Source organism: Prunus avium, chromosome 5, assembly GCF_965620075.1.
Source record: "Prunus avium chromosome 5, drPruAviu1.hap1.1, whole genome shotgun sequence".
NCBI lineage: Eukaryota > Viridiplantae > Streptophyta > Magnoliopsida > Rosales > Rosaceae > Prunus > Prunus avium.
In genome coordinates, this window is record NC_142288.1 from 29,974,897 (window position 1) to 29,992,989 (window position 18,093).

The following is an 18,093-nucleotide window of genomic DNA, read 5'->3' on the forward strand; positions in this document are numbered from 1 at the left end:
TTATAATAAAGAATAGACACGGGGCACTTTCGTCATTTTGAATTGTGGGTCTGATGGGTGGGGTTATGCATTTGCCGTTCATTTTTGGGTCGACCTAGACACACAAAAATCAATCATGCTCTAACACGCGGGAAGTATCGACCGGCCTATGGCCAAACTCAATGTGTGACTGTGAGTGTGAACCTTTGTTTTTCCTCATCAATGTTTTTTTTACACATTTTTTTACATGAACTCTCCAATACCTTCCCACCACGTGCTTTTTTATGCGTATTATTTATTTTATTTTTAGAAATAAGTAATTTTCTTTTTTGGGTTTATTTGTGTCTACTTGTGATTGGAATCATTTCGGGCCCCCTCGTATCAACAAGTAGATTTGATTTCGCTACTTTCATCACTAGTGTTAGGGCAAATCCGCAACCTCGAGTCGAAATGGCTTACGTATGGCACCTAACTACTAGTTGTTAGTTATTGTCGGTATAAATTTATATATGAAATTATAGATCGCGCACCAACGAGAACTGCTAACAGCATAACTCGAACAGTACACAATACATAGACCTTACCAACTAAACCAATCCTCATTGACGACAATTATTTACTTGTTCCATATGATAGCATGTGGGTGTGGGTTCGTAAAGTTGCTTTATTAAAGACAGGTTTTGTTATCATGTATCAGTCTGTACTCTATATCGCTTCATCAAATTTGGTCATACTTTGGATTTTTATATTTTAACAAATAATGCAAGTGTATTTTCTACTTGTGATTGGAATCATTTTGGGGCCCACTCGTATCAACAAGTAGATTTGATTTCGGCAATTATTATTATTTTGAACAAAAATATAAGAGGAAGATTGGCTACTCGTATCACCAGTGCTAAGGCAACCCCATTATCTCGAGTCGAAATGGTATATCATATCATCAATCATGAAATAAAAAAGTTATTATTTTTCATAATTACTCTCATAATTTCTAAAATAATCCTTATTCAGAGAATATCTTTAATTTTTTAAAAAAAGTGAAATGACCCACTAGTATAATGGTTTGAAGCAATTGCTTCTCCAAAAAAGTCATGGGTTCGAGTCCCAATAATCATGTAGTGTGTATGAATTTAGTATGTTATTACTCTCAAAAGATCATCATAAATAATAAATAAAAAACAGTGAAGGAAGAGTCCAAAATTTGCATACATCTTATTAATTAAGAAATGATAGATCGAAGGTATTTTTATTTTAATCTACGGCTCACAATCCCATATCCTGCAATTTGATTCTTTCTGATTCATGTTAATACAGTATATATATACATTGGAGATACGTAATGACTGATGGTACAGGCGCACGTGTCCTCTATTCTATGGCCGCTTAGCACGTGTTTCGTGAATAATTGACAGGACTGCGTAAAGACATACATAGCCTTTACCTAACTGGGCTGCTTTCAGTGAGAAGGAAGGTCATAACTGACTTTATGTCGCAAGGGCACGGAAAAGAAGGGAAATTTGTCGTGTTGTGTAGGGTGATTAGATCATTCCACGTGTTGTTAGGTTGCATTGGATCTGATGCCCTTTTGCTAATCATTTCATGACCAATTCCAATTGCTATTGGAGATGTTATTTCTTTCCATTTTTGCCTAAATTTTGTTCCAAATGTAGAAAATGAAATAGTGCTCAATCAAAATCAAAGCTACTTTTATGGGATTAAGTTAACGACCCCACCCGGATTTCACTAGTTAATTAATTAAACACCTAACCCACTCCTATCCAAAGGAGGACCACCAGAGTAATAGTATTAGCATTTGGGGATTTTTAAAGACAAAGTTTTAACGAGGCTACACTTATTACATTACTAAAGTCGAGTTTTCCTTTTGTACTATAACATTATTGGTGTTTCAATGAAATTATCTCATTTTGAAAAAAAAAACAAAGGAAAAAGTATTAGTACGTCGGATTCTCTCATGTACAGCAGTACAGTGTAAATGGGATTCATTATTATAAAAGTCCAACACACTGCCCCAGGCCACAAAAATATCCACCAATAACAGACTCAACTTGTTCTGTTTTTATACGATTATGTATATAAAGAATTTTATAAAATAATGGCATTTTCTCTAATTTTTTATATCAAGTATATATGCATGATTTTTTTTCGTCAATCATTTGCAGGCTGTAAATCTTTTTTCAAAATTATGCTATTGTCCATACCTCTCACATTGATTTCGAATAATAATTCGCTATATGCTTTATATGATTTTATGGTACTTGTATTTTATAAAAGCATCTACTCCAACAAAACAAATAATGAATTGAATAATATAATTATTTGCCATGGGCCAGGCACGTAGTTTGTTTGTAACTGAAATGAATCAATGAAATGTACGTTGTGACGTGGTGCTTGAGAGGCGACAATTCCGAAAAATCCGTAGTCACAAATTTCGAGATATGTATGGGAGTTTATCCTGAACCTGAAGCTGAACTCGGATAAATCCAAACAAGACTGACTTTGAAACCAACCCAAGCCCAAACGCAAAGAGAGGCCAAAATCATGTGAACTGGGTCGCAAAAGAGGCCCATGATGAATACTGTAGCTGGATATTGGACAGTCTTTTTCTTTTGGGATAGTAATAGTTGGGCTTGTGCTTTTCTTGTGGGTCAAGGTCAATCCGTGCCTAGCTATTGGATTAAATAGGACAACGAGACCCTATATAATATAATGAAATGAAATGAAAAGAGGAGAGAGAGGGGATATTTTAGTGTAAATTTTCACGTGCAGTAGACCATGCGCATGATAATCATATAATGAAATGAAAAGACTGCATTCACTATTATACTAATACTATAGTGTATGTGTATATCAATCCCTTTCAAATTCAGTGTTTGAGAGACCAATGATAATGAGAAGAAGGGATATGGGATTTGGATGGGATTTCGATTGGATGGGATGCGAATCCCCTTCAAAAGCACCAATAAAAACAACCACAAACAAACGTGTATATATATATATATATATATCTATCTTAGGCTTAGCTTTGTACATAATATGATCGATATAATTCATATGCGTACATGTAAATTGTAATGTAAGCACACAGACACAGAGAGAGAGAGAGAGAGAGAAATTACACACACATCCCTCCATGTACACAGGCAGACGCAGGGCAAAAGGCAGAGGCAGCAGGGCAGGGCCAGGGAATGAAAAAAGGCGTAGAGCTAAAAAACTGACGTGACAAACTCACAAAGCATTGTCTTGGGAACGGCCGACCCAACACAAGTTAGTGGGAGACAATCAAAACGTTAGCCACAAACAAACCATTTACACTATGCTATCTTATTATTATATACTCTCTCTCTCTCTCTCTCTCTCTCTCTCTCTCTTGGAGGAGGGCTAGCTAGCTAATTCTAATCCTTTTCCATTTATTTTTTTATTTTGATAAAGACGAGACTGACGTTGCTGGCCTTTTCTTATGCAAAATTTAGTGCTTTGTTTTACCGATTGTCCACTTTGCCTATCTCTCTCTCTCTCTTAATTATTTGCCAAATAATAATATGCCAACCTAGTTAAGTATAATTAATTAGGCATCTCTCCCCCAACCCAAGCACTAAACGACTAAAATCAAAAGCGAAGGAGAAGGAGAAGGAGCAATTTGCTTCTCCCGTTCCCATACAAGTGCGTGCTGCAGCATAGCATTAGATTACTAGATAGATAGACCCTCTCCCTCTCGCTCTACCTACCTCTTCCTTCAATTTCTTTCTTAGTGTCAGCCGTATTTGTGGATGGATGTAGAAATTAAAGAATATTCAACTGTCATTTATACCCTTCCAAAATCTTTTTGTTAGTCAAATTCAATTTTTTGTTATCTGTATATTCAATCTTTAACCTAGATAGCTATAGTAGTTGAAGCCCACGCCGAAGATAAATACGTACTAAATATATTCCAATATCATATCTCCAATACGAGTGAATTAATTTGAACGGTATAAATGACACACATGTATATATTTGAATGGGTATACGTATATTTGGATCGATTGAATAGATTGCATTATTCCATGTAAGATCATATTCTTTTAAGAACTTAGCGCTTAGTCCTCATAAATTAAAGAGATAACATAGAAAAACGACATATAATGCATTTCAAATCAATGGACAATTATAGCTAAGCTTGGAGAATAAATTCTAATTTTTCAATAGAGATTATACTTCTTTCTTCACTCTGCACAAATTTTCAAAGAAAGTATTGTTTAGTAGATGAATAATATATCAAGTTATTCAACTTTAATTTCAAGTAATTTGAATTTCGTGCAATCTATCTATTTGAGTCCACTCACCATTGTGTAGTGGTATGACTAGATTGGGGCAACAATAACAAAAAAGTCTCAAGTTACGGAAAAGTATGTTGTGTAGATCGACATCCATGGCCAGGGGCGGCCCTGGCATATTACAAGTGTCGTTACTATACAGGGTTCCTGATTTTTTAGGTCCCCGATTTTTTTTTTTACTTTATATTATATATATTAATACCATAAAAACTGAATATATACTCAAGCATGCAGTATATTGAAACTAAGGTGTATTTAGCGGAGCTAATTTCTACCATATATCCCTTGGTACAAAGCCCATGTTCGAGTTTCAGTGATGTCATTCTAACAAAGGGGAAAGATCCAACTAAACAAAATTTAAATCATTTTAAATTCGTAGTATATATCACACCTATACGCTTTCTCCTAAAAACAAAACAAAAAGTACCTTCTTCCACTCAAAACAAAACCAAAAATTATGTGAGAGCTCTAGTTGAAGTTTCGCTGGCCCTCAAAATCTCAAGATTGGCCTTGTCAACATCCATTTGATGATGATATGATTATGATATCCCATTTACTCAGATGGGATCATCTACCATACACGTACCAACCATTATGTATTTGTACGTATGCATGTAGTATTATACGCAAGGTGTACGATCATGCATACATTTGTATATATAACTTATTTCTAATTTTGTTCGAGAAAATTTTGTATTGGATAATATTACAACCTTTCAAATTTGGCACAACCCAAAAGCACCAAAAGGAACCAAAAGGAGCGGAGATTCATGCGGGCTAGCTTGCAAAAGTAGTTGTTCAAGTAGAGCCTTTCAAAGCTGTTTACCAAAGCCTAGATTATATTGCTCCAATGTGGGATTTAGTGACAAGAAAGATTCAGTTTCTAGAACATGGATGATTGATTGGTTTGGCATATTTTTGACTTCCATGGATTGTAATTAAATTAAATATAATTTTCTTATATCAAAATGGATATATTTATTTATTTTTGGTGTCCAACTTAAAAAATGGAATTTAACAAATTAATTAAGAAGAAACCAAAACACCCACAAAAACTCTCTCTCTCTCTCTCTCTCTCTCTCTCTCACACACACACAGATCCCTTCGGAAAAAAGTTACAACTTTAGGAAATTCTAAACAGCAATGGAGGAGCATCTTGACCCAATTGTGGAATATTAGGCTGCATGCCGGTATTTGGTGCAGGGCAGGCCATAGATGATAGCAAAGTCTGCTTGGGAGCAGCAGAGCCAATGGGCACAATTATGTACTGACAGACAATAGCATAAAGATTATTAGTGTGTGTTTTTTTTCCTGGTGCGGTGCCATGCTGAATAGCCATAATATGCCCATACTGTAGGTAACCCAATCATCAACCCCATGCATATATATATATATATATATATATATATATATATATATATATATATGCTCTGAATTAATTAGCTTGCAGTACATGAAATTTACATGAAAATAGGGGAAGAGGCAGATTACGTACTCAGGGACCAATTAGGTTGCATTGCATGCCTTGATGTTTAGCTTTTGAGTTTCATACAAGAAATTAACCTAAGCTAGCTAGAAAGCAACATGTGATGTATACAGCAGCAATAATTACACACAATACTAAACACTAATCTTGTATATAATGTCATTCTATACTATATAATAATCATGAGATACTCCGGATTCAAATTAAAGTCTTATCAGCGTGATCCTAAAAGTTTTATATATATATATATATTTTTTTTAAAAATTGCAAGTGCATCCCTAACTACTACTGCACGACTTTGGTTATACGCACTTTGTCCTTTTGTCATTAATTTCTAAAAGCCATGAGCTCTTTTTGGAGCATTTCCCTTTTCTCGTATATCAAATTATCATAAGATAATCTTATTTGTTAGTACAAGCGATAATCTAAATTATAGAGGAGAAGAGTTTTTCACACACATGCAACTATGATGTCATGGGGATTCAAATCTATGACCTGCAAACCAAGATCATTTTCCTTTTTCCTTTCACTGGCGTCTAGCCCAGTGAGTTAATAAGGTAAGAGAGAGTGGATTTTAGGTTCAAAACACATTGATATAAAGGGCAAAAGAGGTAAATAAATAATAATAATAAAAGTTAAAGTTTGACAGGCACTAAGTTTATCATATGCATGATGATCACTTTTATCGTTAGCATGTATGCATGGGCGTGTTTGAAGAAGCAAGAGGTTTTTATTAAAAGAAAAAGACGATTTAGAAAGCCCCAAAGAGACATGATGAGATTAATAGTGAAAAGGAAAGATGTGAAGAAAAGGTAATATGTGTAACTAAAAGAATAAGAAAGGAGTGAGAGAAAAGGAGAGGAAACCTTAGATTGTGACTATTGTCTCCCAATATTCCAAACAGGTCCCCATCAAAATCAAACCCCTACCCCCATCTTATAAATTATAATGGAGGGTCCTTCTTTCTATCTAGCACTATATATATATATATATATAATTAATTCCAAGTCCAAGAACAAAAATAAAAAGAAAGAAAGAAAGAAAATAGGATTCCAAGCTTTTTCATATTTGTGGTGGACAAAGGAAATCTATAGTAAAAGAAAAAAATGAGAATAGAACAGGAAGAAAGTTATCATCACATTCACATCAACCACTTTTTCCCTTTGCATTTTTTTTTTTCTGTAGCTTAATTTAAATGAAATTATTCAAAATAGAAATGAAGGAAAAATTATAATTCCTTAATAAAACTACGGAAACCTTGTTTTATAATTAAATGCACTACAAACTGATTTTACAATTTTACTAGGAAAGACAATTTCATTTCATAATTCCAAACTCATTCATTCATTCATTCATCTTCTTCTATTTCTCATCTTTGCGTTGTAATTAATTATGAGCTTGCTGCAGCAGCTACTGCATGAATGCAAAAAGCCATTGTTGGTCTCCGGCTCCGCTCGCTTTCTTCATAGCCCCAACAAAATGTAGTAGACAAGCGTTATGGGCAACGCAATTAACATTCCAAATATAACCCTGCCATTCATTTCAATCATTAGTTAGTTAATGTCTGATTAATTAGTAAAGAAAATAACAAAAAAGCTAGATGATATAATATACTTACCCTGTGCTGAGAATATCAGGGTGTACATTGTATTCCTTAGCAAAGACAAAGGGAACAATTCCTTGGGGTAGAGCTGCCTGTTATTTTGTTTGCCAATACAGAGTACAAACACAACAAGGCTGTTAACAACAAGGCCACACATACATGTCTTTGATATCTTTGATATCTTTGTTCTTTGTTGTGCTGTGTCACTGTGTGTGCATAATTACTTACTTGGGTCCAAACCAGACAAGTCCTTGTTTAATTTTTAATTATAATAGAAAATACTGGGTTGGATTGATTCAGTCTTTGGCATTGGAATTTCTTCTTATTTATATCCCATGTTTATGAAAAGCAGTGAGATGCCATGATGGTTTTGTATAATATTACAACAAAAGAATTAAACTAAACGAATATCTTCATAAAAAAGCTTATCTTGAGGTAGCAAAATATTATTATAAAAGTGAAACTTTTGAAGCATATGTAGCTATGTGGGATTGCTTTGGTTGTGTCAGAAGGAGGCAGAAGAGAAAAAATGGAAAGAGAGAGAGAGAGAGAGACCTGAACAATAGCAACGTGCAAGAGAGTGCCTCTTAAGCCAACAGCAATGGAAGCAGCTGCCATGACAGCTGGACCTGTAAGGAATCTCACAGCCATAGTAAAAGCTGCAATGGAATTTCCACATGCTATGATCCTCGGTTGCAAAGCCATAAACAGACCTGCAAATCACATCAAAAGGGAAAATTAGCAAACAGCATGCTCATCAGACACCATCATCACTACACCATCACACCACTGTCACTCAGTCAGTCAGTCAGTCATCCTCCTTTGATTTTGAAAGACCTTTCATCATCATCACCACCACCACCCACCAACCCATTATTATTACATCAAAACCCAAACCCAAAGCCCCAAGCAAAAACTTGGCCAAAAGAGTAAAAACATAAATAGTGAAAGAAAGAAAAGATTCTTAATAAATAAAGAAAACCCAACATTATCATAACCCTACTGTTTGCTTTCTTTGCTTTTTTTGCCAGTTTGTTTGCTTGCTTTTTTTTATATCCAACAATTAATAATGAAAGGCAAACAATGGAGGGTTTTTCTTTTCTGAAAGAGATTGTAAAGGGAGCGTGTATAGCGGTATAGTATACTGACCAAGGCTGAACATGGCCATGCCAAGTCCTGCATCAGATAGTATGGCAATGGACTTTGCTATAATGGCTGGCATTTGAATATGCCACCTACAACAAAAATCATCAAAAAGAAAAGATAATCAAGAATATTGTATTGCACCAATGCTAATGCTATCTGTGGAGGAGAATTGATTTGCTTTTGAAAATGTGCAAGATTTTGTTGGATTCACTTCACTCTCTGAGGCTGTGAAGCAGAGAAAGGGACAGCTACCTAGTAGCTAGTACCTGAATGAAACTAGAGACCAGGTGAGGCCAATCAAGCTTGAGTAAGTGTTGGGGTTTCTGATGAGTTTTCTCCAAACCATGATCAGAATCAGCCTAGTCATCACACTGGTTGGAGGCATCACTTTGCCCTTCCCATCCCCCGCTGCTTTCTCAGCTTGCTCATGGTTCATGTTCATCTGATCCCTGTTGCCAAAGCTGAAATCATCTCTCTCCAAGTACTCTTCTTGATTCTCTCTACGACCTTCCACTAAAAATCAAAGCCCATCTCACATGTAAAACCTCAAAAACAAATTAATTATATAAAAAAGAACACTGAACAAATTCAATAGGATGTACCTTTTCCGGGAGACACAGCCAATTTCACCTCTTTTTGGTCATGAGCAGTACCATATTCATTGCTTCCAAACACATCTGAAACAGGAGAGGCACTGGAACTCCAGACAAACATATGAAGATCCTTACCACCGTCCTCTGGCTTCTGCTGAGCTTGCCCATTAGGCCTCTTTGCATTAATGGCATTACTATTATTATTAGCAGCAGCAACATTTTTGGAGGCTGTAGGTGAAAACATTCCCGGATTGGGTGCCGGGTAATGGGCTGTCGTATTGTTACCTTGCTGGCCGCCGTGGTAAAACCTTGGCTTATTACCTGTAGCGCTGACCACACCAGTACCATCTTCCTCATAATTTGACGGCCTTGGAGTTGGCCCTCTGGATGCAGAGAGCCCATAAACATCTGAAGAACCAAAGTTGGAGTTCCTCCCAGCAGCCATCATAGAGTAAAAGTCTGTGTGATTGAAACTAGACCCTCTTGGAGTTGGGTTTCTTGAAGACTGCAGAGAGTAAATCTCTGCATTGGTGAGGTTTGAAGGCCTTGGAGTTGTGGACGACAATCCCTGAGACCTTCTTGAAAAGATATCAGACCTCGAAGCATTTGATTTCCTCACAGTGACATGAAGCTTGCCATCTTCTTTGATTTCAGCTTCAGTTTCAAGTGGCTGCCTCCCATCCAATGACATGATGTCAGAATCAACATGGATGGAGACAATGGAGCCAGCAGTGTCTGGGAACTGTTCGGAGATGAGCAATTTGGCACCTCTGTATTCAAACATGAAGAGCATCAAAGTGTACCAAATAATGCACTGAAGCACAACAATTTGGACCATGAGGCTTCCTGAGAAATCGCCATACATTCCTTTGAGCAAAGGGATGCCCATGACCAGAGTGTTGGGCAGAGTGGAGAGGGAAAACAGAGTGATGGTCCATTCCAAGCAGCCCCTTTTGCTGACTTTGGTCCAGACAGCAAGCACAGCAAGAACGATGAGCTTCTGGAGAGTGTCAGCTGCTATGAAGCGAGTGTTCATGTTGTAAGGGTCGTTGGAGGAGATAAAGTGGAAGGAGAGGAGTGGGACTGCAAACAGAGCCACAAACCTGTTGATGCCAGAGCACTGGTCAGGGGTGAAGATCTTCCACCATTTCACTGAGCCATAGGCTAAGATCATGGCCACGTAGAGTGGAACCACTGCAGTCATGACATGGTAGAAGTCAGATAATGAGATCATCTTGAATGAATCTTGATGATCAGTTCAGTTGTAACCCAAATCAAGAAAATAAATTAAGCTTATTGCTTGCTCTGTCTCTGTAAAGAAGAAGAAGAAGAAGAAGAAGAAGAAGGAAGATGGAGGAGGTGGTGGTGGTGGAACTGATGATGAAAAGGACAAGGGGAAAGGGAATAGGAGGAGAGCATGTGTTTTGGTTTTTGGGGTAGTGGGTAATAAGCAGAAGAATACAGCAATATTTTTTGAGCTTTGAGAGTTGCGAGAGAGCGAGCAAGCTTGCACTTGCAGTCCCCAAAGCACACACACACTCAGCTCAGCTCAGAAAAGTATTTGCTTTATATTCTTTTTGCTATTGTATATTTATTATTTCGGTTTTGGTTTTTTCCTTTTTGTTTTAAGTTGTATTTGGATTTATAATTTTGTGTTTTTGAGTTTTTGGGTTAGGGGAGGAGAGAAGGGAGTGGCATTTGTCAGTTGGTGCGTGGCTCTATCTTGTTTGTATGGGATGGATCATGGATGGGTCTACTGGTTGCATAAAGCAGAGAAAAAGCATTTTGGCTAGAGGTGGCTGTGTCTCTAACTAGTTGTTTCATTGTTTGTTTGGGACCTTTTCAAGCTTTCAAAAGACCCTCTGCATCTTTCTTTTTCGTTTCTTCTTCTTCTTTTTTCATTGTTAGGGTTACCTTCCTTTTCCTTTGTTTCTTCTTTATCTATGTCAATAACTTAGAATTACATACCATTCAAGTAATTAAAAGTGTGAGTAAAGGGTTGTTGAATTAATTCCTTCCAAAATGCTGAAAGAAATAAATTATATATATATATATATATATTTATATTTATATCTTCTTCTTGAATCTTGTTCATGGGGAGAAGAGAAGAGAAGTGAAGTGAGGATAATAGCGTTTTGATTGATCACGTGGATCCTAAATTGTCCATACTTTTAATCCAAGCGCTGCATGTCATTGTGTTAGGTGGGATTAGATGCCAATCCGAATTTAGCCACACCAACACCAAGTAGTCAAACAAAACAATCCTAGCCACGCCAACCCAACCCAGCCCACCCCAGTTTCATTTTCATTTTCATTTTGGACTCACATATTTGTGTTCATGGATGGAGGGCAAGCAACATCATATAGTCTCCGCTGGATTTGGATTCACATCAAATGGATTTATAGGTCTTTGCTGCATTTCCTTATCCTCATAACTAGATCAAATCTTTTTTCATCGATGAGATGAGGTTTGGGGATTCGATTTAATATCGGAAAGAAAAATACTACTAAACTGAAACTAGCTAGCTGGAGATAAATTATTAGGGTATTGTGTTTTACTTTTTGCTTTTTACGCCTAAAAAAGTAGAAAAGTAGTTTTAAGTTACCAAACGCTGCCTTCCCTTTCCCTATTCTTTTCTCAAAAAGAAAGTATTAATTGAATATTTTCATGCGAGACAGGTAGTATGTCTAAAGTTTTGCTGATACAGAGAACAAATTAATGTTCATTCTGTGAATACCCCATACCTTGAAAGGAAACTGATTAATTTATGCTGAATACTGACATTCTAACATATGATTGGCTTGAAATGAACTCGGGAGATGAAATTGAAATTAAAATTAATTAATGAAAGGGTTACCTCTCCTAGAAGTGATGAAAAACTGAGCAGAGAGAGAGAGAGAGAGAGAGAGAGAGAGAGAGAGAGAGAGCATGCTTTGAAGTTAATGATGAGGACCACGAGTCATGACCATGGGGGCTTGGGGTTCACAAAGAATGAAAGCAAACGGGGGACACATATTGACGTGTTACTCTCACAACTCTCTTTGAAATCCAAAACACCAAACACCACGCTTAACTGCACACACTGCAATGCCCCTTTTCTGTTTTCTAAGCCATTTTTATCACTTGGATTTCTTAAACTAATTCATTTCTTCACTCCCCAAATTGCGTGCTCTATTCAATTAATTAATTAATTTTTTATTTATTTAAAAAACTACATTTGTTTTGGATTTGAATGAGGAAGGATAAAATTAGGCCTAATATAATAGAAATTAGAGAAGCTATAGAAAGATGGGTAATTTGGACAATTAAGAAGAGAGATTGAGTAATGTTTTTGGCTTCTTGTGCAAAAGATCTCGGTTCTAAATCCAAGTCATCAAACCAAGAAATATGAGATATCGGAATGAATCACTCTACGTAGTACGTACCCAGCCAGCCTAGAGGGACAGAGAATTTGTCAAAGATCATGCATGTTTCTCTCCTTTCCACCAGGCACTTTTTTTTTTCTTCTTCTTTTCTTTTTGCAAGAGGAAATCAAGGAATAAATGAAGGAGACTGATTAAGAATTTGGCATATCCAAATGGTGAATGAAATTATGAGGTCAAGAAATGAATAAGTGTGTTAGTTAATTATAGTTTTCATTTTCCAAACCACCTTTTTACATGCTTAATAATTATATGATATTTGTGTTGTGTCCATAAAACTGAACACAAATGGTAATGCAGAAAACATAGTAATTAGCACAAGGAAGGAGCGAGCGGTCAAAGCAAAGATATGCTGCTGCCGACTCAGAATTGGCAAAGATGGCAGACAAGCGCAAGCTTAAAGCCTTATTTAAGTGCATAAACTATGTGATTACGTGCAATAGTTGAATGGTAATTAAGAAAACCATTTACATTTTTGTGATGTGAGTCAAAGGCAATTTACCATTTATATAATAAAAAGCTCCTTTTGTCTAAGCGGAAAAAAAATATTAATGGTGGACACAGACAGAGTTCCATTTTACCAAGGAAAAGAGATGGCGGATGCATCATGCACTTCACTTCTTCTAAGTAAGCTTCAATTTGTTGGAAGTTGGAATGTTGATTCACTTGTGGAAAGCGAAACTTGACTCTGGCTTAAGGAGAAAAAGGAGGTTGATTCATTCAGAATTAGATAAATGTATGTATCGATCTGATCATGATCATCATTACATCAAAATAATTTGATTCTAATAATGCTTAAAAGCCTCAAAATGCAGACATGTGTTTCTCAAAACCACACCCTCTCCTTTAAGAAATAAAGTCTCTCATAAAACGGGTATATGTCGTCCATCCTTTGCAAAAAGCTATTGGGCATTAGTTTTTCACTTGTAACTTCCCAAAATTTTGCCCAATAAAACACGTACGTATTTTACTAACTATGAAAGAATATTTTAGGCTAAGATTATTTCTTACTTGTTGTAACAAAAATAGAAGATGGTGATTTTGCAATCTCTTTGCCAACCAAAACAACAATTTCAAATAAAGATTTACGCGTATAATAGTAAAAGGTGATAGTATTCTTCATGTAAAGTGTTGTTTGAAAAGTGAAGCAATTACCAAGACAACTCCAACTATGGATGCAATTTTCTACAACAAATCATGTGTGCAGTAACATAATTTAGTAGCACTCCAAAGAATGAGGTAAATCAAAGGCAAACATTCAAACGAAAAAAAAGGATCTCTTAGATTGAAGATAGATTTGTAGATGGAAATAGGCCTTGGAATTACACTGGGTAAAGGAGAAGATTCGGGCTCCTAATCACTAGGTGAGTCCTTTGTGTTTTTAATTTTTTTTAAAATATATAGTATTTGAATAGTATAGCCGGGCTATACTCGGGGTCCGTTTTAAATTTTTTTCAATAAATAGTATAGTTGCCTGGCTATACTATACAAATTTAATATTTAAAGAGAATATTCGGGCGCTTAGCGCTAATAGGCCATTAATAGCGTTATCTAAATATTATATTATATAAATATAATATTTAAAAAGTATAGCCGTGCGGCTAGACTATTTAACCCTATTTAAACCCAACCCAACGCATCAAATACTGAATCTTGCTATAGGTATGGTATAATTAACAGTTTCTAATATAGTCCACCACTAGGTTACCAAATGAGTCAAAACCGATATACTGTACATATGCATTTATTTATGTCAGTAATAATTATTTAGACCAATTCCCAATGTGGTACTCTTTTTCTTTCCGCAGCGAGTGAGAGCGATGTCACAATGCATGTAAGGCCAAAAGGTAAATTTAACCCATCCCTGCAAGTAAGCCAACGTAAATTATATATCTATCTCTAGTGTAGGAGAAAACTTAGTTGCAATTGGGATAATAGTGTTTTACAAATGACAATGCTATTCCAGGTAAATTTATCACGCATGTCATAGCATTATTGACCGAAATAGCGAAATGATGCTATCCTCATTTTATGAAAGTCTTTCTCTTGTGTTGTGTTTCTTCTACTACGCACTTTAGGCGAGGGCGTGCCTGAAATATAAAAAGGCGGGCGGGCTATTAGAAGAAGCCTGCCCCAGTATTGGGTTGGACTTAGGGCCTGGTCTTCCCTTCCAATCGTTTCTTTTCGTCTTTTTTATGCCAATCGTTTCTTTTCGTTTTCTTTGGTCACAACTCAGAAACATCTTTTAGCCTTTAAATTTTCTGAAGCGGGGGATTTATTAAAAAGCAATGAATTGATGAAGCGTTGGACTCTGACCACATATATAATATACCAGCAATCAGCTGCTGACCTTGTTGGTCTTTGGTTCCCAGGCATGCATGCTGCTAGCTCATAACTTACTTCTTTCTAGAGTTTCCACGTTCATATATTATGTGAACTTTTTAAGAAGAATTGGCAATTCAAACGCTGCCCATCGATCAAAGTTTCACCGAAAATGCCACTCGATCCACATATGTACCTTGCAATTCACACACTCTTCGTGAAATTGTTCAAGAAACAGAGGACAGCAGGAACCAACCTCCCAACATGCGTGCTCACCAACATGATACTATAATGCACTATATATCGTTTTCCTGCAAATTCATAGGTATATAAACATATGCTATGCAGATTTCTAAGACATGAGCTTGCAACTTGAGATATACCCAGCAAAAGATGAAAGGGCACACACATCTCACTTCACTTAGTGTTTTTGACAACAAAAGCCCATAAATTCTTCACCCTACTTAGTTATGAGCTACAAGCATACCAGGAGTCAAATAAAGTACATACAATCTCAATTTGTTATACATATCCTATCAACAAACCAACCCAGCTATGAAGACAGTCTGTCTATTTCAGGTTGCACAGCCTTTGCAACCACAACCAGCCCATTTATATTATGTCGGACACAATTAAAGCAGACAAATTAAGGAGGCACACTCATGATAAGCCCTTGGAACCAGGAAGGTCAATCCATTGCAACTGAATTTCCACTTCACCACATTCCACATTTCTCAGTCTGAGGCACATGTCTTGGACTACCTTCCCATCCTTCCAGAGAATGCAGCTCTCCTCAGCTAGGCAGTTTGCCCTGCTTGGTTGTATTCTCGTGACGGTCGTGCCACTTGCGACCCCTTCTAAGTTCATCTTCAATGCCTCTATATAAGGTACGATGCCAAATTCTGCATCTCCCATTTTGTCATCCTTGCTGAATGTGTCATGGTCATACACAGTCTACAGGCACACATAAACAAAGACTGTCAACCTTGATGCAATAGCGCACTAATAATAAAAAAATCCTTGTCAAAGTAGAAATATTGATGCAATAGTGCAAAAGAACAAAGATGATTCAATTAGGAGAATCAAAGAGGAGTAGCTAGGGAGATACTGCAACAGATCATATAGCTCTCTAGATAGAATTGACTGAAGATGATGGTTCCATTCATGTATATACAATTGGAAAGGAATGTAAAGGGGCACTTGTTCCTACTAAAGAAGTTGGGGAAATAGCAGAAGCACTTACCAGCTGGATTGGAATGCTGGGGTCTGTAACAGAAAGTGTAAGATCTTCATTCCACTCTGGGTTAACATCCTTTTTAATTACACGAGTTTTAAGTTTCTGCATCAAAGATTCAATTTTTATACATAATTAGAAGAAAGGAACATACTTGGCAATTGGATCATATGCAGAAATGAAATGAAAGCAATAAAGCACGAAATAAAAAATAAAATAAAATGGTCAAGCTGCAACAGAGCACAAGTCAAATCAGTCTAAGACTCTAAGATTTAAGAGTAAATTGTAAAAAGTTTATTAGGATTATATTATGTACAAGATCCGATTAAACACCTCAACCAAAACTGAGGCCTTCCAGTTCCAGACATGCCAAACACAATTGGGACTGGAAAAGGGTAAACGACAGACAGACAAACAGAAATGTTCAATTCTATATTGAAAGGAAGAATCTTTTGGTTGGAAAAAGGAACCCAGATTGAGAAACAAAGCCAATTAAACAGAGAAGTCACAAAATTGAAGGAAAAAGATGGAGGAGGACGAGGAGACATAGTATACCTGTTTACCCATCTTGATGACTACGTAGGGGTCGCTGCTACGGACGTCGCGAACGGCGAGATTAACACCGCGTTTGACGCGAATTCGGAGAAGACCGAGCAAGTTCTCCATGAGTGACTTGCTACCTCCTTTCGCTGGTGTCTTTGGTGAGTCTGTCATCTTCTCTCCTCTGATCTCCCTCCCTCTTTTAAAGCACTCTATTTTGTCACCTAACCAAACCAAACCAACTACAAATTGAAAAAAAATAAAATACCACAATAAATAAATAATAATATTACAGAGAAATAAGAGCAACAGAAATCTGGGTCCCACCAATTTGGTACTAGGAAATTTCTTCTGTTGTTTTTGTCGTTTTCCTTGCCAGTGAATTGATTTTCGATTTGATTTGATCTGTTTTGTTTGCTGGTCTCACGAGGGGATGATGGGAGAGAGAATTAAACAGAGAAATCGAAGAGGGTAAATTAATTGGATTAAGGAAATGAGATAATTGAGACTGGAAGAGGGAAGAGGGTGAGGGGAGGTCTTAAGTTTTTTACCGTTTTGGTTAGGGGAGGACGAGATGACCGGAATATCCGGTTGTCAGTTCGAGGATCAATGGACGGGATTTAATTATGGGTAACTTGTGGACATCGACTAACAAATACGTGAGGGCCGTGACGTGAATCACGTTCCGTGACTTGCCTATGTCACGGTCGGTCGGTGGCCTTCGTGGTGGCGGCTTACTGATCTAGTCTCCCTCGACGGTGGGGTCCAACCACTTTTCTTAACTAATTACTTAACAGCAACTTTGGTATAAATATTTTTGTAATTACATTCTGGTTTATTTCTCTGTCAACATATATGTGAACCAGTTGAGTAATTACATTCTGGTTTAGAACTAATTATGGTTACAAGTAGTTGTAAAAATATAATATAGTTACAAAAATTACAAGTAGTTGAAACTGTAATATGTTAAGTTCTTTCTTTTGTTCTTCCATCCCATCCCATCGAATGTCTTCAATTGTTTCAAATAAGGTGGATCACGTGTTATGATGTGAATTGTCTCTAAAAAGATGAACACACCCCAATGAAAATCCTTGGATGTACGTAACGTAACCTACGAATGTAATGTACATGTTGTCTAATTTCCCCCGGGAGCTTCTATATGGAGAGAGGATGTTGATGGTTCAATCCAACCGTCAAATAATAACATTGTAATTGATTAGATAACTTGCTTAATAGTTATTATCCCGATAATATCTGATTTTTGGGGGTCCGATATTTTAACAACTAACCATAGTGTTATCGTCAATATATCGATATTATTATCCCGATAATATCGGGAAGATATTTTCAACATTTTTATTAATGATTTGGGCAATATATCGAGATATTATCGATAATATCCCAATACGAAACCCAAAAATATTTATATACAT

General features: G+C 36.5%; 2 protein-coding genes across 2 annotated transcripts; both read right to left on the bottom strand.

Moving 5' to 3' along the window:
* Positions 1–7,016: 7,016 nt before the first annotated feature.
* Positions 7,017–10,518, bottom strand: PIN1 (Auxin efflux carrier family protein). Its single transcript, XM_021947111.2, has 6 exons — positions 9,151–10,518; positions 8,815–9,061; positions 8,552–8,637; positions 7,958–8,115; positions 7,418–7,494; positions 7,017–7,329 (listed from the first exon to the last, which is right to left on the bottom strand). Exons 1-6 carry the CDS (start codon positions 10,373–10,375, stop codon positions 7,263–7,265), a joined length of 1,860 nt encoding a protein of 619 aa, XP_021802803.2. The 5' UTR covers positions 10,376–10,518; the 3' UTR covers positions 7,017–7,262.
* Positions 10,519–15,266: 4,748 nt separating this feature from the next.
* Positions 15,267–17,130, bottom strand: LOC110746639 (protein C2-DOMAIN ABA-RELATED 4). Its single transcript, XM_021946871.2, has 4 exons — positions 16,988–17,130; positions 16,676–16,884; positions 16,130–16,225; positions 15,267–15,840 (listed from the first exon to the last, which is right to left on the bottom strand). The coding sequence occupies exons 2-4, from the start codon at positions 16,832–16,834 to the stop codon at positions 15,547–15,549; spliced, it is 549 nt and encodes a 182-aa protein (XP_021802563.1). The 5' UTR covers positions 16,835–16,884; positions 16,988–17,130; the 3' UTR covers positions 15,267–15,546.
* Positions 17,131–18,093: the final 963 nt, after the last annotated feature.

What these genes read in the sequence shown, in the direction of transcription:
- PIN1 (XM_021947111.2), bottom strand. Translation starts at nt 10,375, where the DNA reads ATGATCTCATTATCTGACTTCTACCATGTCATGACTGCAGTGGTTCCA. An exon ending in GGCTGTGTCTCCCGGAAAAG is followed by an intron (nt 9,062 to 9,150) that starts GTACATCCTATT and finishes TTTGATTTTTAG; the next exon opens with TGGAAGGTCGTAGAGAGAAT. An exon ending in TGCACGTTGCTATTGTTCAG is followed by an intron (nt 7,495 to 7,957) that starts GTCTCTCTCTCT and finishes ACAAAATAACAG; the next exon opens with GCAGCTCTACCCCAAGGAAT.
- LOC110746639 (XM_021946871.2), bottom strand. Translation starts at nt 16,834, where the DNA reads ATGACAGACTCACCAAAGACACCAGCGAAAGGAGGTAGCAAGTCACTC. An exon ending in TCATCAAGATGGGTAAACAG is followed by an intron (nt 16,226 to 16,675) that starts GTATACTATGTC and finishes TCTTTGATGCAG; the next exon opens with AAACTTAAAACTCGTGTAAT. An exon ending in CCAGCATTCCAATCCAGCTG is followed by an intron (nt 15,841 to 16,129) that starts GTAAGTGCTTCT and finishes GTGTGCCTGTAG; the next exon opens with ACTGTGTATGACCATGACAC.